The following is a 24,148-nucleotide window of genomic DNA, read 5'->3' as shown; positions in this document are numbered from 1 at the left end:
CCTGTATTTCCTACTCAGAGATAAATGGGACCCTGACTTGGTGTGCGTCACTTCCATATTCATCTTTAGATGTTATAGATTTGGCATATGGTAAACCTTTATAAAAATGTCATCATAGTGTTCATATCCTTCTACAACTTGCTCTTTTACTTGACATATTTGTGAGATTCATTCATGTTGGGACTTGTAATTCTAATCCATTTTTTTCCACAGTGGTTTGTTCTCTTGTAGCATGAATATATCACCATTTACTCATCCATTTGCCTAATGATGGGTGTTCAATCCCCTCGCCCACTCTTTTTGCTCTTAGAAACAAGGCTACCTTAAGTATTCTTGTACACGTCTCCTTGTGAACATGTTTGAGAAGTTTGGGGGAGGGGTATTTCTTAGCAGTGAAATTATTGGGTCATGGGATTTGTGCACCTTGAGCTTTTCTAGATATTGAAGATTGCTTTCACATTCCCATCTGCTGTTCTCATCGTTTCATATATGTTCCCATCAATACTTGATCTTGCCACTCTTTATTTTTGCCAATCCGATGGGTAAAAATGGTATCTCTTGTGATTTTTATCTCTTGTGACAAATTAGATTTATTTTATAATTTACTTCCCCTGGCCAGAACACATGCTGTGGAAGGAAAGAAAAAAAAAAAAAAACCCAATACAGCTGTTAAAGTTCTTATTCTGTCTTCATTATTCTTTTGAGATTTTGTCAGCAAGGCAATCATTTTGAAATCTATTAAATGACTTAAAAGATTATAAAATAAATAATTAAAAATTTTAAAATAAATTTAAAATATTCCTAGTGAGTGGAACTATACCTTATATGATGTGCTGTCAGAATCCCAGCTGCACAACTGCCGGCTGAGTACAGGTGACTGTCACTTGGCTGGTCTCTGCTATATTTCATTAAGAGAGGAAGTCACAGGTCACACCTCACTCAAGGGGAGGGAATCATACATGGTGTAAACTCCAGAAGGCAGGGATCATGGGGTCCACGTTACATAAGGGTCTGTCCCCCACAACAAATGCCATGTTGTGATCATCACATTTCTGTGTCCTGGGTTTAGATATTCATTACTACTAGGACAATCAGAGATTATCACATTTCAAGAGACCAACTTACCCACACCAATTTCTCATTAGAGGTATGATTCTAATTGTTAATTCACGATGAGAAAAGTAGCTGGCAGATAGACTGAGACAAGTTTGCTGATTCCCACATATTCTCTTTTTGTGTACATCCACATGGGAAGCTAAATGATGTGCTTAGTAAGTATGGGCTCAGGGCAGGAAGAGTGAGCAGGATTATCTTAGTGGGTAATGTCATCAGACGATGAGAGCTTAATCATCCCTCTCTGTTACAGAACTCTTCCTGCTGTCCCAGGTTCTTAGATTCAAGCGCTGATAAATTTTGCCTCTCTAAACTCGCTTTTACTAGGCATGCTGTGCATACCATTCCTCTTCCTGGTTGTACATTCATTTTCTAGTCACGAGATAATTCAATGGATTAAATTTGACTTATGAAATGACTTCATTTTATTCACCTATCCTTAAAATTCATTTATCCCACAAATGTTTATTGACCAACTACTGTGTGTCCGGTGCTTGGGATATACCTATGGACAATACAGCTCCTCATGGAGCTCATGGTATAGAGCCAAAAACTGACATTGAACCAGGAATCAGAAGTATGCTGTTTGCGTTGTTTCAGTTGTGAGTCCAATAGTATCTTGGATTGTTCTTACAGAACCACTGACTTAATCTCTTCTTGAGTCTTTAGATTTTATAGTCAGAGTCTCATCTTCACTTCAATTTTGAAAGTAGCTTGCAGTCTGTCCCATTGACTTTTTATACTACCTGCATCATTTCACAGAACAAAGGAAAGGAAAATAAGAGACCAAAAGGTTGAATTAAACCATGATTATAAATAGTATTTCATTGTAAATGTCTGTCAATAAGGGACTGCCTAAAAATTACAGTATATTCATTCAATGGAATGTTATACAGGCATTAAAATTGTGATGCGTATCTATATATTGATATGGAAAGATGTTCACGATATAGTATCAATTAGGAAATGTAGGGTACACATAATATAAAGTATAATTTAATTTTTTTAAAAAAATTATAAGGAGGTGGGGTGATAGGTGAAAAAAGTGAAAGGGAACATAGTCAATAATATTATGATAAGTTTGCATGGTGACAGATGACTGCTAGAATTAATGGGGTGATTACATTGTAAGGTACAAAAATGTTGTGTACCTAGAACTAATATAACTAATATAACATTGTATACCAATTATAATTAAATAAAAAATAAAGAAAATTATATGTATCCCGAAGAGAGATCTCTAAAAAATGTAAATTGATATAAACATCAGCAATTTCTGAATGGTAATTTTCACTTTATTCTTTATGCCTTTATGTAGAGCCCAAAATTTAATATTACATTATTAATCACAAGAAGCATTTTTCAGTTTAAGAAAAGGGGTTTCTCAAAATGTTCCAAATTTTTTCATACAAAATATGAGTGTTGCAAATCATTTTTTTTCATGTATGTGCTCTGGTTTCAAAAATACAGGTTACAATAGCGTCGTTTCAGTCCAGAGGTAACTGCGTACACAGTGATGCCAAGTGGAACAGCCTTGGACAAATGAAATTTTATAGCAAGTATATGATAATTTCCCCTATTAAACCCCATGCACTAAACAATAGAATAGCTCTTTAAACAAATGCATACTATTTGCCTTTTATATAAAGTTTTATTTAAAAAATATCTTTTCTCTCAGATGCGAGATGTGATAAAGGGACAGGAGACAGGGAAGGGAAAGGAACTGGCCCTTGTTAGAAGCATATCCAGTGTCTAAGGCCAGACGCTGTTCTGGATGCTTCACAGCCTCCCCGTGGGTAACATCTGGTGGTGCTCCTTCCTGGCCACATGACTTTGGGCCAGCTGGACATTCCTAAGTCTCAGTTTCCTCTGGTTAAATGGCGATAATAGAGCAGTCCTTTCACTAATGATTATGAGGATGAATTCAATGAATGCCCATAAATATGCTCTGCAAGTACCTGACACAGGGTAAACACTGCGTAAGGGTGAGCAGCTATTATTTATGTGTCCCTGACCTGACAACCTAAGGCCAGCCTGCTGAGATCACACAGTTCGTGGGGAAGCCAAGATTCAAATAAGGGTCTTTCTGACCCCACCTCTCACATTTTCCATGTTAGAAAAATACGTTGAACTGTAGTTGTGAAAAGGGAGAGTGAAAGAAGGAGGGAAAGAAGAGTCAGATATGGGAAGGAAAATGGACAGTGAAAATGGGAATTTAAGAAACGGGAAAGGGCAAAGGAAAATAAGTGGAGGATAGTCAGTGGTAGGAAAAGAAAAAATCATAAGAGAAGAGGCAGTGGGAGGTGAGGGAGAAGAGCTGGAAGAGAGTCGGGGAGAGAGGAATGGAGAAGCTCTGGGAGACCCTGCAGCCCCTTCCTCCCCAGGCCCGGTGCCATTGCTCCTCCATTGGCTGGTTCCTGGTCCAGCATCCTGGTCTGCCACCTTTCACCTCTTCTGACACCTGCCTGCCCCATATGCTCTTGTAGCTTGCCTTTCACCATCCTCGAGTCTCACAACTAGCTCCCTGATCGCTCCTCACTGTCCCAAGATGAAGCCCAAACACCTGAGCATGGTGTTAGAGATAAGTTAGAGAACAGACTCCCACCTGTCTTTCTAGACATACCTTCAGCTGTTCTCCGCCCTCTATCCTTTCACTCTATTTTTAGCTATAAGGAAATAGGCTTTTTTTCCTACACCAAATTACAACCACTTTATTCATAAATGCTTTTCCGATTTTTTTTTTATTCTGACACTCAGCAGAACACATCAGTGCTGTATTTTAATAGTAAACTGAAAAACTAAATTTGTGCATGATTGGTATTTAATTTTTCAGTAAAACTTTTCATTTTGATTTATTAAATTCACATATCATTTACAATAAAATGATGCTGTAGGTGTTTCTACCCAGTGTCATCTGACTTATTAAAGTATAATAATCAACTGGCATAATGTCCCCTTTTGTCATTAAAATATCATATTCACACATATACCTGGGAATACATTTACATATATGTATATTACATCAGAATCATAATCACAAATAAGTATTTTGTTTTAGTTAATAGCATCTCCCTTTTATTCTTATGTGAAAACTCAGATTCTATTGGTATCTTGCATATTTGGGGCATTATGATTTTACTTTTTCTTATTTCTTTCAATTCTTCTCTCCTTGCTTTACCTACCTGTCTCTTCCTCTAATTTCCCCCAATTTTTTAAACTCATAAACTGGAGATTGATATTTTAATGGCAAAACATGGCATAGAAACAGTATGCAAGCCAGACCTACCTAATAATGTTGTAGACTGACTCATGGTGTTAGAGATCAGACTCATAAATGTACAGGAGCCGATGAACTCAATCAGGTAAACCAGAATGGACAATGGGAAGATCTGGAAGCAATCTTTGAGAAGTTATTTAATCTGGTAACATTGATATTTTATACCGATTCATAGACCCCAGTGTTCATGATACTAACCAACCAAGAGACCTAATTAGATAAACATTCATGAAAAAAAGGCACCAATTCTGAACAGACCTCAGCGTGTGCTGTGAACTGATGCCATGTGGCATTTCCTGTCATAGAGAGTACATACTGCTTGATAATAGGAAGGTTTGTTAGTGAAAAGCAGTCTCAAACAATGGGTGGTTGGTAGACTCCTTTTTCAGAAAGCTGATGTGCTGAGCTTCTGTAGCTCAGGCAGGATAATTCCAAGAGGATGAAAAGGGGACTCCAAAAGTGTCCCTTCACAAATCCTATATTGAGTGTTAATGTTTAGGGTGCAGAATCAATAAAGAACTTTACTTTTTAACTAAACTATATTCTCTAATGCCTTTATTGCTGCAATTTCTGATACTAGAACACTTGTCATGCTGTCATCAACAAACGTATGGGTCTTTCAGGTCAGCTCTATGTCCATTAAGATTTAAAATGTGCCCTTAAGGAGCATATAGTTTAGTAGGGGAGACAGACTATTAAACAGCTAAAAATAATAGAGCATAATAAGTACTATATAACACACAGAATAAAGAGCTAAACAAATACAAATGAGGGAGCCATTTTATTAAATTGAGGGGCTTGTGGGGCCTTAAAAGATGAATACGAGTTTTCCAGGCAGGCAGGGCTGGGAAGGGCATTTCTGAAAGAGCGCAAAGGCAAAGATCTGGTGGCAGCAAAGTGCATGGTATGTTCAATGGCAGTGGTGGGTAGAATGGTGGGGGGAGAGTTAGAGTTGACTGGAGAAGGCGAATATGGTAAGAGTAGCCAAGGATGAGGCTGGAAGAACAGGTTAGGCCAGAGTGTGCTCAGGGTAAAGATGTAGAGGCAGTGTTGGAGTGTGGAGGAGAGAAGGTATGGAACAATCTCTCTATTTTCTACTTTAGGAAATTCTACTCATCCTTATCAGTTCTTCCCTGACCTAGCTGCTACCCAGGAAAAATGAAACCCTCTCTTTTTTTCCTCCCTGCGTGTTTTCTTTATGTTTTAAATTTTTTTTAATTGAGGTATAATTGGCATATAATGTAGTATTAGTTTCAGGTATACAACATAATGATTCGATAGTTGTAATTATTACAAAATGGTCACCGCAATGAGTCTAGTTTACATCTGGCACATAGAAAGTTATAAAATTTTTTTGTGTGATGAGAACTTTTAAGATTTATTTTATTGGCAACTTTTAAGTATGCAGTACAGGATTAACTGTAGTCACCATGCTATACATTACATCCCCGTGACTTATTTATTTTATAACTGGAACTTTTTATTTTTTGACCACCTTCGCCTGTTTCTCAGCCTCCCTCTCACTCCCCGCCTCTGGTAACCATCAATCTGTTCTCTGCATCTATAATCTTGGGTTTTTGTTTGTTTATTTTAGTTTTTGTTTTGAGATCTCAGGTATAAGTGAGATCATACGGTATATCTCTTTCTCTGTCTCATTTTTTTTTTTTACTTAGAATAATGCCCTCAAGGTCCACTCATGTTGTCACAAGTGGCAAGATTTCATTCTCTTTTATGGCTGAATAATATTCCATTGTATATATACCACACTTTCTTTAATCATTCATCTATCAATGGACACTTAGGAATTTTCCATATTTTGGCTATTGTGAACAATGCTTCAGTGAACGTGAGGTGTGTATATCTTTTCTAGTTAGCGTTTTCTTCCCATGTTGTTTGTTCATATGGTCCGTTAGCCCCATATCCCATTGTTTCTTGGTTGGTTTGGAAGACTGCCTTTCTCTGTAGGCTGTGAAACCCTTGAGGGAGGGGGTTTTTGTCTTACCTGTTTAGGTTACTTGGAGACATAATAGATGCCAAATAAATGTGTCTTAAGTTGGGCTATTCTATAGATTAATATTTCAACTAAGGTTTTTTACAGCTTTAAAATTGTAAAGATTCTATGATTCTAAAAATTAACATCTTCCACACTGTCCTAATTTTATGTAGTCTAAATGGCAGAAATTATTATCTTTACTGAAGAACTCCTTTGGCATCGTAACTTGTTTGGCATGAATCACTTTTTTTTTTTTAAATGTAATTTGTTTAAATTTGAAGTTCTTTGTCTAGGAAAGTGAAATGTTCACATTGTGAAACTCTAAAAATAACACACTGGAGAGATGATGCCAAAACAATGACTTAAGTCAGAAATGCTTTCTGAATCCACTATCTAAATGAGAACTAATTACTGAATCAGATCATGGTTACTAGGCATTCATTGTTTTAAGGCAATTAACAACAGTATTGAGAAATCTAAGTAATGAAATATTTTAAAACCTTCCAGTTTTGTTCAGATCTCTAATGTGTTGCAATGATCAAATGTTCCTTATGTGTATGTTGTAATGTGAATGATTATATCTTATAATGAAGTTTTAATGAAGAATATCATTCTCTTAGCAGACAGGTTCTCCCAAACCAGATCCCACTGACCATATATTGTTTTATTTAAGATTAATTTAGAAACAAGTGCTCTTCTTTTGCAATGTAATTTAGTAAATTTGCTGGGATCAAATTTACTAAGGTAGTTTCCTATAAATTTCTACAGAGAAGTACCAGATTGAATAAGCCAGTTTAAGAAACTATCTTGTTTCTGTCAAAGTGGTTTCTCAAGCATGAAATGCAGATATGGAGCGAGGAAACTTCAGAAAACTCCATTTAGCAGTCCTGTGGATCTGTCTAGCAAGGTTTGGTGGTGTTAACCTCAGAAGCATTTTGATGTTGCTTGATTCTTTTTTCTTTATTTGGAAATATATGCTGTTTATTTCATATATAAGATATAAGGTCTTTAATAATAAACTGATCGGTATGTCAGCATAATTTAGGATTTACTTAATAACTTAATAATCTGCTTTAGAGGTCGTTTTAGTTCTAGATATAAACTGTTAAATAATTTAATGTTTATTTTTTCAACAGATGTGAATTATTAAAAAGAAAAATGGCCCAACGGAACACTGTATTTCCTTCTCTTGTCACCAAGGAAAGGTATAATATATGGAAAATATGCATCTAAGGTATACTTTTTCTTTTCACCAATCCCATGAGGGCTGCTAGTGGGTGCGACGGTCATTATAAATGAAGCCTTGTGGCTGTTACATTATCCAAGAATGATTTTGTTAAGGGCAAAAGAAATACTGTTGTGTCCCCTCTCTAGCTTCCAATTACTAGAATACTGTGGACCACTCAGTGACCATGAGAGGTGGAGCTTTCACAGTAGCCCTATAGTAGTTCTTCTGGTCAACAACAAAATACAGTTCTGGAGCCTTGGGGGCTGATGTCCCTGCTAACCTTTTCAAATCACAAGTTGCAGATTAGATGTCCATATGCCAATATTGGCTCATGGAAATACATTGTTCGACCTGCATCATCTTAAATACTTTTTAAACGAGTTGTTAAAACTTAAAAAATCAGGTGATTTCACATACAAGTCTGAATTTCCTGGCTCTTTTTGAAATATCAGACAGTCTGAAAAAATGGACCTGGCATTCCCAGATGGTTATTCATGGATGGAGCAGAATCGTGGCTCCCTTTAGTTGAGGGATGCCCTTTCCAAAAGTTCTCTGAAGTTCCCACCATCCCCTTTTGCATTGCATGTGGGGTGCTTCACTCATTTATGTCATCTCCCTGACCTTTGCAGGGTTTGTAACTACTGCTTTAAGGGGAGGGAGGTGGAGGGCATGTCAGGCTATTTTGTTAATAAGCTTGATCTTGATAGCACAGCTTATACTAGGGAGACATCTCAGTGTGCCAAATTCCATCAGCCTCTTGCTTTTGGAGGTCATGGTACCTGCTACCATCACACTTTACTCTCCGGGTACTATTGTTTAAAGATGCTACCTGGCTCACGAAGAAAACTCTTTAGGGCAGAAACCCGACCTCCAACTTTATTTAGCTCGTAGGGATAGATAATTTGCATTTTGTGCTCTGGGAAGTCTCGAATCTGGCTATAAACATGACTTTCCCCCAATTAACAACAGTAGTAATGGGGCTTCTTTCCATAGGCGAGTTAGGACCATGCCCCGGCACAGCCAGTCCCTGACCATGGCACCCTACTCCTCAGTGAGCCTAGTAGAGCAGTTAGAGGACAGAATCCTCTGTCACGAGAAAACGACCGCCGCCCTCGTGGAGCATGCCTTCCGAATTAAAGATGACATCGTCAACAGTTTGCAGAAGATGCAAAACAAAGGGGGAGGCGACCGCTTGGCCAGGCTTTTCTTGGAGGAGCATATTAGAAACATAACTGCCATTGTGAAGCAACTTAATCGGGATATCGAGGTAAGGTGTGTGACCATCAGGTGGGCCATGTCCCTTTCCACAGGCTTGCTCTACGTCGGGAAGTTGGCAAATCCAATGCCCATCTCCCAGGCAGTAATGCCTTCTGACCAAAGCTGTCTGTCTTATCTATTCTTAATGATCGCCAAGGAAACAGCTTGAACAAATACCCTGGTTAAATGTATTCCGGTATTTGATAGCAGTGACTGTCAGTGTTATTTATGTTTAATCTAAATTTACCTTGCTGATTATTAAATCACTTTGTTTTGTTTGGCTCGCAAGAGAGAGAAAGAAGAACTAGTCAGATAGTTTCCCTGTAAAACCCTTCATATCACTGAAGACAGCTATTAAAACAATTACTAGGTCAACCTTTGCTCTTCAAATTAAATCTTTTTAGGTCGTGATGATTATAGGTAATATAGTTTATTACTCAAACAGCCTAGAGATTTGAATTGCTTCTCAGACTCCCCTTTTATTGCTTTGTTTTTCTCTGCATTGAGCTGAATAAAAGGCCAATACTGTTTATTTTTAGAATTTGTAAATTTACTGCTATTTATTAAGCGATCACAGGGACCACACAATTTAGTTCAGAAAGCGTAAGAATCATTTAGGGCCTGGGCTTCCATTACTGCCCAATGTTAATGTCCTTCACATGTAATCTTTAAATATATGAATAAAAGGATATATGACTAGATTAAGGAAGATTTTTTGTTTCAAGTCATGGAGATTTTGTCTTGATTATGCTTAGGAAATTAAGCCTCTTTTTTTTTTTTGGTGTCAGATTTGTATGTATGTATTTATATATTTATTTTATCAGCCTTATTGAGGTATAATATAAAAACCACAAAAATTCACCCATTGTAAGTGTACAATTCAACGATTTTTAGTAAGTTTATAAGATTGTGCCACCCATCAATATCATTCAGTTGTAAAACATTTCTGTCACACCCTTAAAATTATATAAGCCTGTTTGCAATCAATCTCTACCTCCACCCCAGCCCCAGGCAACCACTAATCTGCTTTCTGTCTCTATAAATTTGTCTTTTCTGGACATTTCATATAAATGAAATCTTATACAGTCTATTGCACTTGGCTTCTTTCACTTAGCATAATCTTTTTGAGATTCAGCCATGTTCTAGCATGTTCTTTTTTATATATGTATAGTATCCTTTTGTATGGATATACCATGTTCTGTTTGTCTATTCATTAGTTAATGGACATTTGGATTGTTTCCAGTTTTTAGCTATTATGAATAAAGCTGTAATGAAAACTTGGATACAAGTCTTTGTGTAGGTATATGTTTTCATTTCTCTTGGATAAAAATTACTAGGAATAGAATTGCTGGGTCTTACAGTAAGCTCGTATTTAACTTTTTGAAACATATGCAATCAGTTTTGCAAAGTGGCTATAACATTTTACAGCTCACCAACTGTATGACATTTCTCCACATCCTCATTTCTCCACATCTGGTATTATCTCTCTTTTTAATTATAGTCATTATAGTGCATGTGTAATGGTATTTCATTGTGGTTTTAATGACTAATGGTATTGAGCACCTTTTCATGTGCTTATTGGTCATTTCCATGTCTTATATGGCAAAACGTCTATAAAAGTCTTTTCAGTTTTTTTTTTAATTATGTTTTTATTTTGGTAAGATATTTACCATTTTAAACATTTTAAGTATACAATTTAGTTACATTAAATACATTTAAATGTCCTATGCAACCATAACCATTCCCCATTTCCAAAACGTTCTAAGCATCCCAAACAGAAACTGTGCTCCTGTTAAACAATAACTTCCTATTCCACACTTCCCTCAGTCCCTGGTAACCTCTATTCTACTTTCTATGAATTTACCTATTCTAGGTACATCATATAAATGGAATCATACAATATTTGTCCTTTGATATCTGAGTTATTTCACTTAGTACGTGTTCAGGGTTCATACATGTTGTAACGTGTGAGAACCCATTTTTATATTGGATTATTTGTCATATTATTGAGTTGTAAAAGTTCTTTATATAGTCTAGATAGAAGTCCCTTATCAGATATGTCATTTGCAAATATTTTCTTTGATTCTGTTGCTTATATTTTGATTTTCCTACTAATGTCTTTTGGAGTGCAAAATTTTTAAATTTTAATGAAGTTCAACTGATCAGTTTTTTTCTTTTACATTTTATAGTTTTAGTGTTGTGTCTTAAGACCCGTTTGCTTAACCCAAGGTCACAAAGCTATTCTATGTTTTCTTCTAAAGTTTTAGTTTTAGTTCTTACATTTAGGTCTGTGATCCATTTTGAGTTAATTTTCATGTTTGAGGTGAGGTAAAGGTCTAAGCTAATTTTTTTTCTTGTGGATAGCCAGGGAAAATCTCCCTATTTGTCCCTTTGTTGAAAATCGATTTACCATAAAATATAAGAGTTTATTTCTGGATTCCATTGATCTGTATGGTTTTCCTATTCCAATACCACATTGCCTTAATTTCTAGCTTTAGAGTATATTTTGAAATCAGGTAGTATATATTCTTTACCTTTGTTCTTCTTTTCAAACTGTTTTGGCTATTCTATGTCCTTTGCATTTTTATATAAATTTTAGGATCAGCTTGTCAGTTTCTATAGAAAAGCCTGCTGAAATTTTGACAGAAGTTACTTTTGACAGAAGTTATAGATCAATTTGAGGAGAACTGTCATCTTAACAAACAAAATTGAGTCTTTGATAATTTCAAGGAAACAACTCTTGGTTTTATTAATTTTTTTCCTATTGCTTTTCTGTTTTCTGTTTCATTGATTTAAGCTCTATGTTATTTCCTTTTTTCCTGCTTGTGTTGATTTAGTTTGCTTTTCTTTTTCTAATTTCTTAAGGTAGAAACTTAGATAATTGGTTTGAGATTTTTTTGTGTGTGGTAATGGTATTTAAAGCTATAAAGTGTCCTCTAAAGATTGCTTTAGCTGCTTCCCATGAATTTTGGTATGTTTTGTTTTTGTTTTTATTCAGTTGAAAATATTCTAAAATTTTCTTTGTGATTTCTTTTTTGGTTCGTGTGTTATTAGAAGTACGTTGTTTAATTTTCAAATGTTTGGCATTTCCTCAAGTTTATTTCTGTTGTGGATATCTAATTTAATTCCATGCAGGCAACCTCCCAAAAAACAAAAGTCCTGGATCAGATGGCTTCATAGGTGAATTTTACCAAACATTCAAAGAAGAATTATCACCTATTCTTCTAAAACTATTACAAAAAAATTCAAGAAGAGGGAAGGCTCCCTAACTCCTTTAATTCTATGTGGGCAGAGACTATACTTTGTATATTTTTAATCTCTTTTAATTTGTTAAGACTGTTCTGTCAATTATTGAAATCTCCAACTCTTATTGTTGACTTGTCGATTCCTCCTTTTAATACAGTCAGTTTTTGCTACATATATTTTGGGGCTCTGTTGTTAGGTGCATATACATTTATAGTTGTAAATTTCTTCCTGATGTATTGATCCTTTCAGCATTATAAAAAGTCTCTCTGTACCTCTAGTAATTTTTCCTGTCTTAAAGTTTATTTTTCTGATATTAATATAGTTTTTTAACTCTTGTATAGTTATTCTTTGCATAATTTCCTTTTTTGATAATTTTCACTTCATTTATGCCTAAGTGAGGTCCTAGTCTACCACATGGTTACCAACTTTCACTGTTCTTTGAGGTTCTCACATATTTTTACTAAGGACCAAAATTCACTCAGAGTTGTACTGTAATTAAAGTGAATTTGTCTTAGGATTCTAAAATTTCTGGTTTATACTTCTTAAAATGTTTTTTTAAAAAAGGGCTATGTGTTTGTTTTAAGGGGTTATAATGGATCTCTGTTGTTTTGGAAACTGATGGCATCCATCTCTATTTCTTTTTATGACATCAATTTGATTTCCTTTCTTCCATTGGATACAAATTGAGTGGCTATTAATCAGGGTTCCTTATCACCTTTTTAGCTAAAGAGGATGGATTAGAGTTCATAATTCAGAGCAGAACATTGAGACTCTCACTTCCTGAAGCTTGAAACCTAAGCAGAGTGATCCAAGGCCTAGGAATGCCCGGAGCATCTTCCTTGCAGCAGCTGTGCCTGCAAGATACTGGCTCATTAGTGGTTCCTGCTGCCTGGACCTTAGGAAATGCTTCTGAGTTTTTTTCTCTCAGTCTGGATCCCCAGCTGTCCTGTTGATTGTGTACACCTCTCCACTATATACTTCCAATAAATTCCATTTTTACCTTGGAGTTAGCCAGAGTCAGGTTCAATTGCCTGCAACCAAAGAGCTCTAATGACATCAGAGGGGGCATAGAAAATTTTAGAGGTTGCCATAGATAATTGACTTGTTTTTTGGAAGGTTTGTGTCTATATTTAGAGTGATCTTTTGAGTTTTATATCTGAGTGTTAAAGCACTTTTATCCCATGCTGAATAACTTGCCAACCCCAAGTTGGCACCTTCACAAAACTAAAGAACCTCAAGTTAAACATTTTAATTTTGAAAAGGTTTAGAGCTAGATTAGGGAGCTGATAATTCTGCCATACCCAAATATAGAGAGGGAGATTGATCAAAGTGATTGGGAATAAATAATGATTCTTAAGTTCCCATCCCCTCAACCAATGGCAAAGTCATTAAAATATACAAAGACCCCTAAGTTTCATCTTAGAAAATAGTGTGACCTCTGCATTCTTTCCATGCCCAGCTTTCCCTGTGGGTACTCAGCTGGGTTCTCTTTGCTCATGTGGGTGGTGGACAGAATAGAGACGAGCCAATCTATTCCCATGTTACTGTCCTCTGGTAAAAACTTAGAGCAACTCTACCCTTGAAAACCCTGGACTTAATTTTTTCTGTCAATGTAAGAGGTGATAGATAGTGCTTTTGCTGCAACTTTGGGACCCGGGGAATAATTTCCCTTTGATAGCTGCTATGTACTAATTCAACAATCAGAACCATTTTAAATATAGTTTCCAGCTTCAGCTGAGCCCTCAATGCTGTTTAATATAATAGTTCCTTCATTCTAGGAAGCCCTCCCTTGACTCAGTTCCCTTCCCCTTAATGTATCATGAACACTCAGCACTTGCCACTGTTACCATAGTATTTACTGAATAGGATTGACATTGTTTCTTTATGAGTCTGTTTCCCTTGATAGTTTGTGAGTTCTTCAAAAAGAAATGGACTTGGTTTTGCATTGTCTAGCACAATGTGTGGAGAAAAATGTCACGAATGCTTATTAAGTGAATACATGCTCAATTCAGAGTGAAGCCAATTGCTGTTAGCAAAAAGGACTAGAAGAGACCCAGAGGTCATCTATGCACACAGCATTCCCTTTCAAATGAGGCATCTGAGGCCCAGGCAAAGGAAAGGACTTGTTTGAAGTCTTAAGACCAGTAAGTAGCAGTGCTGAGGTGCAACCCAGATTGTTAAACTCTAAAAATATGCTCCTTTCACTTTTCTACTTTGCTCCTTGGAAGTTCTTCTAGAAGCCCGATCTTAGGTAACCAACTCCCAAATGTGACAGGCAGTGCTGTTCATCTATTCTTTGCTTCCTGAGTATTTCTACCCTATCAAGAAGAATTCCTTCGTGAAATTATGTAATTCTAGCTTTAGTTCCCATTTAGTTCTTCCCTATCCTATCATTCTTTTAATGCAAGTTCATTGAACTACTTTGATAGAGTCATTAGAAAACATAGCTAGGAATCCAAACTCATTGATCATTTTAGCTTTTGCTAATCATTTTTCTTTAAGATGTGTTTTTAACGCAATTTTTCTTTAATGTATTTCTTTAAGATGATTTTTTAAACAATTTTCAATGTAGTAAGTTTTAATTTCAATTCTACTGTTTTTCCATCTGTAACACATTTTATATAATGATTATCCTTGCTTTAAAAAGGCAGCACTTTTTCCATTTACATATATTTTTGTAGTGTACATTTTGGCAAATGAAAAGATGATTTCCATTGTAGAGAGAGAAACTTAGTAAAATCTAACTCTGGTAAAACATTTACTTTGCATATATGAGCATTTACTTTTTTATGACTGATAATAACTGTATATCATTATGAAGTAAGAGAAGGAAGTTTGGGAACTTAATAGACTCTGGTATGAAAAACTAATTATATGATTTTATATGTATTAGGAGCCTAAGCATGTTTACTCAAACATAACCAAAATTAAGCTGTTTGATGAAACATCAAAATTATCACATCGTAGCCAAACTTTAACAAAAAAATGAAATTATGGTGTGGATTAAAATTTAAAAATACTAAAATGTAGTCTTTATAAGTAATGTAAAATTGGAGGGTGAGTATTATGCAAGCAATATTTGCATATTTAAAACAAAGGTGTGAAGATATTAAAATTATATTTAAATGACGTGAAAAGTATGTTTTTTGTCTGTAGATTCTTAATGAATTTCTTCTATAAATTGCCTGTTTTTAAAATTATTTTTATTACTGGTCTATTATACTTATTTTTCAGTTCACTCAGTGAAATTTTACTGGATATCTGTTTTGTAAAAATCTATCTCTGCAGGTGATTTTGTATTACAAAACTAAAACTGAAGCCATTCTCAACATATAAAATTCACTCCAGGCTCCTGATGGAGCTCATCTAATTGAGTTATGTTACTACTACATCTTGGTAAATTTGCTTAGATAGGTCTTTCTGATTCTCTTCCCTGTAGCTCTGAACACAGTTATTTACAGGAAGAAAAGTAAAATATATTGTCAAACCACTAGCCTATGTGATCCTCAAGAGCTAGAACTAAGTCTCAATTTTTCTATTTTTAGCACCTACCACAGTGTCTTGCACATAGTAGGAGCTCAATAAATGTTGCATAATCAAAGTCTCCAGGGTCCTTGGATTTTCTAGAACCCTGTAATTATTGCCCATATTCCATCAGTAGATTCCAATGTCAAAACAGATGACTTGTATACTAATACACAGTAGGTGCTTGATAAATGCTGAATGAAAGAATCTATTGTTTTAATATATTCCCACCCATTATCTCCATTGGCAGTTTGCCTTGCAATGTGGAATACGTTATCAATTATTTATTCCTCAGAAAGTTTCCACAAATTATTGTCATTGTTATAAATTTAGAAAAGGTATTGTAGTCAACTATGAATTTTACATGTCTAAATTATCCATACTGTCTCCAATTTAAACTCTTATAAGTCCCTGGAGGCCAAATCCTGGTGAGCAGGCCATGGCCCTTTTTTTGGTGGTAAGCTTTCCCTTCCAGGCCAATTTGAAGGCTTGGAGAAGTGGTTGGGACCCCCATGTACCCTTAGATGAGGGCTTGATACAGTTTCACATAACCCAACTGGGTTAAAGCCAACACCCCAAGCTAGTGGGATCTTACGAAGCCTGCACATATGGAAACCAGGAGTAGGTCTGCAGATTCTAACCAGCCAGGCAGCAGAACCCATTGCTCTAATTGGCTAAATTATACATAATTTGCTAGTTTAATAATTTGCAAGTGGGTTACTGAAGAATTTCCTGAACTCAAGTGATGAGTGTAGAGTTAGGCTTTATTAGCATATTGGAGCAGAGGTGTTATGATGAAGTTAATGCATAGTTGGGTAGGCTACCTAGTGCAAAGATTAAAAAGCCGTGTAGAGATACTATCTTACGAGGTACTACCCTGCTGAAGTTGGATCTTCCTCGAGGTAATGTTGGAGTTACACTTTCATTTCCAAATCCTCACAAATCTAGGAAGAATCAGAGAAGGAGAAACATGGAAAGCTGTTTCTTTCCCAGTCATTCCTAGGATACACTAGCCTGTCTGGGCAGGTGAAGTCCCTGACATGGGCCCTTTTGACCTTTGTGTGAACAGCATGATGTAGCACCGTGGGGCTCTCATGGGGGTGCCATTCCTTACTGTCTTTGGGAAGGGAGCTTCTTTAAAGACAGGCCATATCTGAGAAAAAATAAGTGAAGACTTGAGATAACAGTTTTTCAGGGTGACCGGCCTATTCTCTCTGCTTGGGCGAAACATGTTGCTGTACAATTTAGGCCACGCACTTACCAGTCTGCAGTCTTTCCTGCTGCCACTGAGCTCCCTGAAGGCAGGCCCAGTGCATAGTAGGCATGCAGGAAGTTTCTTGAATTGAAGTGACAATAATGGAGAGTTGGTGATATACTTACATAGGAACCTTTTTAAAGTAAACACATCATCATACAGCATTGTTCTAAAATGACAAATTAGGGAACATTACTAGCTTTGTAGAGGGATTTTTTCTAAGGCTTCATCATAAAATTCCTTTAAATAGTAAGCTTTCCGATGCTTTCTGTTCTCACATAACTTTTCAGTAATGCAAATACCGTGTTACGCTTTTTTGTATAATGCAAAACACTTCTAATATAATATTTTACTTATCTACAGAAGAATTCTGCAAATTAAGTAGGCTTTTCTTATTTCTAAGCATTAAAACATACACACATACACACATTTTTTTCCTGTTATAAAAGTAATGTAAGCCCATTGTGGAAAATACAAAAAGATGGAATTAACCATAATCCCACTCTAGAGAGAAACAAAATGTTAATATTCTAGTATTATTTTCTATATATCTTATACACAGTTGGAATTATGCTGTAAATTTATTTTGTGCCCTTTCTTTTTGCTTAATATTAAATTTTACACATTTTCCCCTTGTTTTGAAAGCCCTCCATGGACCTCTTACCAGTTGCATAATAACGTACTATGTAGATACCTTGTAAAATACAGGTGTTTTATAAGGTATGTAGATTGCACCATGAAGACATTTTTGTGTATACGTCTTTGTAATTTTTCTTATTTCCTTTAAAATTAATTCTAAGAACTAGAGTTACTAGGTCAAAGATTATGAACATTATGAATATATTTTGATGGATCACGCTTTGAAAAAGTCGTATCAGGAAGGATCAACAGTATATTTTTGATTTTTGATAGACATTTTAGTATTATAAATTAAAAATATTTGCTTTAATATATGAAAATGGTATGATTTTTAAAATTTTAAATTGTAAATAGACTTTATTTTTTAGAGCAGTTTTAGGTTCACAGCAGAATTGCATAGAAAGCACAGAATTTCTATATCCTCCCTGTCCCCACACGAATACAGCCTTCTCCGCTATCAGGATTTGTACCACAGTGGTGCATTATATGGCATGATTTTTATTTCCTGTTGCTGTGCTTACTAGAAAGGTTGACTTTTTTAAAAAATGTGTTGTTTATTTTTTGATCTTCTTTTGTGAATTGCTGTTCATTTTCTTTGCTTAGTGATTTTTTAGATCGAGAAGCAACTCAAATGGAATGATTGGTTAGAACCCTTGTCAGTGTCTAATGCAGCGTTTCTCCAGGAATTGTCTGCACCATAACTGCATTTCCGGGCCCATTTCCCAGCTTTGGTTCTCTGGCAGTAGGGCCTGGATCTTGTGTATTTAACAAGCCACCTGGGGATCCTTTCGTACTCCAAAGACATCTGAAAACCCCTGGTCTTCAGCCTTATTATAAACAAAGGTTTGAAGCATTACATACAAAAAAATATGTCTTACTTTCTATTAACTATAATTAATGAATGTTACTTCCTATTAAAAGAGAAAGCACACACCAGCGCCTTTTCATCAGTGGGAGAGTGTCAGAACCAGATTAGTCAGATCCGAAGTTTTCTTGCAAGAATGTGTTGAGATGACTAACATTTTTTTTCCATTCACAGGTGATTGTAACTGGTTTGCATTCTTCTTAATAGAGCAGGTTCATTCAGAAAAACTGGAAACTATAGCAAATAACAGATAGGTCTAGCAGTTCCAAATTCCCTTCAGTGAAGTAATTTTTTTTTTTTTTCTGTCACTGTCACTCCAAATATACTGGCTCCAACCAGATTCCAATAAGGAAAACACAGAATCTTCACATTCTTAATTCTTACTTTTTACCAGAAAGTTTGAAAATTCTAAATAATGTAAGTGCACTTTTCTACGTGTATATTATACTTAAAAAATAGCTAATAAAAGGGAGGACAAAAGCAATTTATGCAAACATAATTATATTGTCTAATACAACTTTCCCATTCATTTGCAGTTTGGACTACAAATTGTCAGTATATCAGAAATCATCAAATTTCTAGAAATAAATAGTATAAGTAGATACATGTGAATGTATCCTTAAGAAACCCCTAGATAGATGCAGGAGGTAATGGGAAGGTGGTTGTTTAGTATGCCTGCTTCCGCTGCTCCCATTTCCAGTGTCCCTTTCCTGAACAGCTGGGCTAGGCAGGCAGGAAGGCCTGGAGAGCCAGCAGAGACCTAGCCTGGGAGAGCCTGGGAGTGAGATCCCAGACACTGTGGTACAGGAGGCAGAGAGGGAAGGACAGTGTCACTGCCTCGCACTGTGTGGCTGAGCCAATCTCTTGTCCTCACTGAAGTAAGGAGGGGATGTTGAGGCGGGTTGTGTCCCCGTCGACTCCAGGCTGGAAGGGCTGGTAGAGAGGCTTCCTCCTGGCACCTCACCTGGACACAGGCCATGTACTCTCACTGGCTGCACTTCTAGCTCATAAGCTCCTTCCACTACAGCCAGGACCACTTATTTAATCTCATTACAATGAGCAGAGAACAAAAAGAAATGTCACACCTAAGGAGACCTAGCAGCCAGAGAGTGGAAGAATAAACACAGTCCTTAGAACAGCCCAAATGAAACAGGAAACAGGTTGACTTTGAATGAAAAATAATTAGGGCATGTTATGGACTGAATGTTTGCGTCCCAGCTCCAATTCATATGTTGAAATCCCTAACCCCCAATGTGATGGTATTTGGTGGTCTCCCCAAATTCATACGTTGAAGCCCCTAACACCCAATATGACGATATTTGGAAGTGGGGCTTTAGACAGCAATTAGGTTTAGAGGAAGTCCTGAAGGTGGGGCTCCATGGTGAGATTAGTGCTCTTATAAGGAGAAGAAGAGAGACCAGAGCTTCCTTTTTCTGCTCTGTGAGGACACAGCAAGAAGGCAGCTGTCTGCAAGCCAGGAAGAAGGCTTGCAACCATGATGGCACCCTGATCTGACTTCCCAGCCTTCAGAACTGCTAGAAATAAGTGTTTGTTGTTTATAAACCACTCAGTCTGGTATTTTGTTATAGCAACCCCAGCTGACTAAGACAAGGCACTTAAGGAGATCCAGGTACAACATAGAATTTCTTCTGTGAACTTAAATTTTTAACTCAGTAGATGAACTAGAGACAAGGATGGCTCCTTTTATGAATTGAATTAGTTGCCTACAAGGCAGAGTAGAAAAAATGGTGAAATAGCAGAGCCAGATACAGAGAGAGAATAAAAACTGTGAGGAAAAATATACAAGACTTGGAGGACAGATCTAGGACACCAGCATATGAATAATAGGAATTCTAAAAGGAGACAAAGAAACAGATGGAGAAGAAACAGTAGTTACACAAAAGAAGAAAATTTACCTGACTTGAAAAAAAATTTGAGACCACAGATTGAAAAATTCATGGAGTGCCAGATAGAATTCATTTTTTTAAAAAAGAGGTACACTTAGGTATATTCTAATAAAATTCTTGAACTCCAAAAATGAAGAAAAAAATCTTACAAGCTTCTAGGTATAAGGAGCCAAAGTACTTATAAAGGAAGACGCATCAGATTTCCTATCAATCTATCAGTCTTCACGTTCACCTTCAATTCTTCAAGTCAAGAATTCCGTACCCTTTCAATTGATCGCTCACCCTTCGGGGTGAAGGAAGGATGATTATTGACATGGCAGGGATTCAAAGAGCTGTTCATCCAAGAAAATGCTAGGGAAAAGACTCTAACCAAACCCAATGAATTTGCACAGACACCCTAAGATGGAGAAATGAAAAGGAGAAGCACAAAGACAATCAGTGGTCCTTAAGAAAAGACCTATGTTATTTCATGTAAATAGATGTTGAGAAGTGCCTGAGACTAGGTCACAGAAGTGCTGAAAAAGAAAAATATATGTTGAAATAGAAGAGACATTCTATAGCCAGAATTCTAATTACAGCCCAACCAGAGGTATGGAGTTATTTTAGCAAAGTCTAGTTGGTGTAGGGAAGGGCAAGAAGAATAAAATTCATTCAAATAAGTAATTTGGGCTTGAAGGGAGGGTGGGTGTGAAGGTGGTCTGAGTGTCTCATGCTGAGAAGGAGGAGCTGTGCCAGCACAGAGCCTGGGATAGATGGTGTGTGTGATTGTGAACACTGGGGAAAGTGGGGTAACCATCCATCTGTGGAATAGCGGTGTCCAGGAACATTCTCTGGTTAGCTGGGGGAGGAAAGGCAATCAATGGTCACCTGATTAAACCAGTCAAAATAAGGAAAAGGAGACAAGAAACAATAATGAAAAGCAACATAAATTGTAAATATAAAGTGAGATGAAGGTACGAAAGGAAACAGACAAAGCAGCATAGTGTCATGATTGAGAGTACAGTTTGTGGAGCCAGACTCCCGGGTTCAAATCCCAGCTCAGCTACTTTTTAACTGCAGCTTTGGGCCAGTTACTTAACTGCTTAGAGATTCCACCACCTGGCAAATGGGGATGATAATATTACCTCCTTCCTGGGGTGTTACAAAGATTAAATAAGTTAACATGCCTAAAGCACTTAGAACAGAGCCTGGTGTACAGTTACATCAAGCAAGTATTTGCTTTATTATTTATAAAGCCTATTAGCAATCTTAGTATTAGGTAAGGTGAAACTTAATGTTAAAAGCACTAAATCGGATAAAGAAAGTTATTATATAATGGTTATGGCCTCTTATCATAAATCTATATGTGCCAAATAAAATGGCAGCTAAATTATATATTAAAAATGTGAGAACTTGATGAAAATATTTTACAGTAGGAGACTTCATAATACCTCTTTCACAACTGGAGAGATCCAGGAGACAAAAAGAAATAAGATCTAGGAAAAATGAATAATGGAATCAGCAAACTCAATCTAATAGATACTTTTGAGTCTTTTGTTCCTTGAATAGTTTTTTGCATGCAACATTTTAAAAAATCAATCATATGCCACAAGGCAAACTTAATACTTTCAAAACATTAAATATATTACAGAGCACATTTTTAATCCTAATTCAATACAATTAGAAATAAATAATAAAAATGATAAAAACACAACCACTTGAAGATGAAGAAATGCAATTCTAAGTAATTCTTGCATCAACGAGGAATTCAAAATTGAAATTAAAACAATAAAAAAGAAAACACTTCATACCTATGGACACAAAAAATATTGTACTAGAAAAAAAAACTTCATTATTAAGGAAGAAATAATAAAAATAAAGGAACTTAGTACTCATCTTTTAAAATTACAAAAAAAAAAGAGTGTACGGCCATGCCACCCTGAACGTACCCAATCTTGTCTGATCTCGGAAGCTAAGCAGGGTCGGGCCTGGTTGGTACTTGGATGGGAGACCACCTAGGAAGACCAGGTGCTGTAGACATTAAAAAAAAAAGTAAAAGAAAGAAAGTGTGTGAGTTAGACCCTCACCTGTCCCAAGGCTGGCGAAAGAAGTCCCTCTGACTCTCTGAGTCTGTGAGAAATGGACATATCATTTCAGCTATTTGCGCCTCACTTCCTGGTTGGTAACATGGGAATCCTGAGTGCCTCCGTCACAGGGGTCCTGTGTGGATTTGACTCACGTCAACACCTCCTACTACACACTCAGTAAACCCCAGGGATATCCTCATGACCTCCATCATTCCTTTGAAGATGTCCCAGGATGGATGCTCTGCGAGGTCATGCTTTTATGTTGGGTCACTTAATCGTCAAGCAATTCTACTTTCATTTTGTGTCTTTCCTGTGAGACCCATTCTGCCATTCCAGTTTAAATATTATCAAATAAGTACTAGAAAGATTAGTGTTTGCTGTATTTGCTGTGTACTAGACATTGTGCTAAGTGCTTTATATACATCATCTTATGTAATATTTACAGTGGTTTTAAGAATATGGTTACCATTTCTGGGTACAAATGAGGAAAAGGAAGCTCAGAGAAGTTTACACATTTGTTCACGATCACATAGTAGGAAGAACCAGAATTTGGACCTGTTTGTCTGATGCCCCCCTCCTCTCCTTGCTCTTGGTTTATCACTTCCTAAGAAATTAGAGATTGTTCATCTAAAACAAGGACTGTCAAAAAATAGCCTGATTGGTGGACAGAGTGCTGAACGACATACTAAGAGTCCAGGGTCCTGGTCTGGGCTTTGCCTCTTCCTGAAGATGGACCTCCATCGAATTATTTGACAAGACTCAGCATTTTTATTGGTATGTTAAAGTACTTGGTACAGGTATAGTTGCTAAGATTCTTTCTGAGCTGCTGGTTCTCTGTATATAGCAGGTGACTGTTAAAAAGGAGCCTTTTATGAAAGTATAGAGGCTTATTTTCCCAAAAATATAAAATGCTTTTGTGGCATCATGTAAATTCTCAAATGACTCCCATGTGGTTTTCTTGTGTTGACCAGGTACTTCAGGAGCAGATCCGTGCCCGGGACAACATCAGCTATGGAACTAATTCTGCCTTAAAGACTCTGGAGATGCGTCAGCTCTCCGGTTTGGGAGATCTTCGAGGGAGAGTGGCAAGGTAAGTGGTCAAATGTTTGGGACTCTACTCCTCAAAAGCTGGAGTAAACTTCATTTTAGTGGGGAATATATTCATGAAGACCAAAGCAAATTCTTTGCGTTGTTCTCATACACGCCTTCCTTTGCCCATAAATCAAGCAGTGGGAGTTAGACCTGGTAATGAGCACGCCACGATTGCGTGTGTGTCTGCAGTTGGAGTTGTGTGCATGGAAGGAAACCATGGGACAGTTCAGCTGATCTGTGTCATTTGGCGGGGTAAGACTATGTTTATTGACTCCAATAATACAAAGTTGGGGCATATTTTGCATGTCTTTTTTTAAATATTTTTTTTTGTAATTCATTTTTTATTAAACTATTTTTCAATTGTGGTTGACATACAGTATTGTATTAGTTTCAGGCATACAGCATAGTGATTAGACATTTATATACCTTACGAAGTGATCATCACAATAAATCTAGTACCCATCTGGCACCATACACAGTTATTACAACATTATTAACTATATTTTTATTTTATTTTCTGAAAGTATTGGTCCATGATGATTGGAAATTTTAAAAAGAGCTCTTTTACTTCAACTGGTATAAAAAGTGCTATTCTAGTCCTTGCTACTTAAATTGTGCTTGGTGGACCCTGGACCCGCAGCATCTGTGTCACCTGGGAGCTTGTTAGTAATGCCAGCAGTCCCTA

General features: G+C 36.5%; 1 protein-coding gene and 1 pseudogene across 2 annotated transcripts in view; both read left to right on the top strand.

Annotated features, from left to right (window-relative positions):
- FAM81A (family with sequence similarity 81 member A) overlaps positions 1-24,148 on the top strand; it is a 58,946-nt gene that overhangs the window by 10,493 nt on the left and 24,305 nt on the right. The window contains exons 2-4 of one of the 2 annotated variants that reach the window (XM_039865446.1): positions 7,520-7,588; positions 8,605-8,878; positions 23,343-23,461. In XM_039865446.1, the coding sequence (XP_039721380.1) occupies positions 7,520-7,588; positions 8,605-8,878; positions 23,343-23,461 (462 nt within the window). Of the gene's footprint in view, positions 1-7,519; positions 7,618-8,604; positions 8,879-23,342; positions 23,462-24,148 lie in introns of both variants that reach the window. The other variant, XM_039865447.1, reaches the window with a different exon arrangement.
- LOC120604745 (uncharacterized) lies at positions 22,206-22,324 on the top strand (annotated as a pseudogene).

The sequence above is a fragment of the Pteropus medius genome, unplaced genomic scaffold, assembly GCF_902729225.1.
Source record: "Pteropus medius unplaced genomic scaffold, Ma_sr-lr_union100, whole genome shotgun sequence".
NCBI classification, from domain to species: Eukaryota; Metazoa; Chordata; class Mammalia; order Chiroptera; family Pteropodidae; genus Pteropus; species Pteropus medius.
The sequence above is the reverse complement of the archived record's forward strand: the minus strand, read 5'-3'. Positions and strand labels throughout refer to the sequence as shown.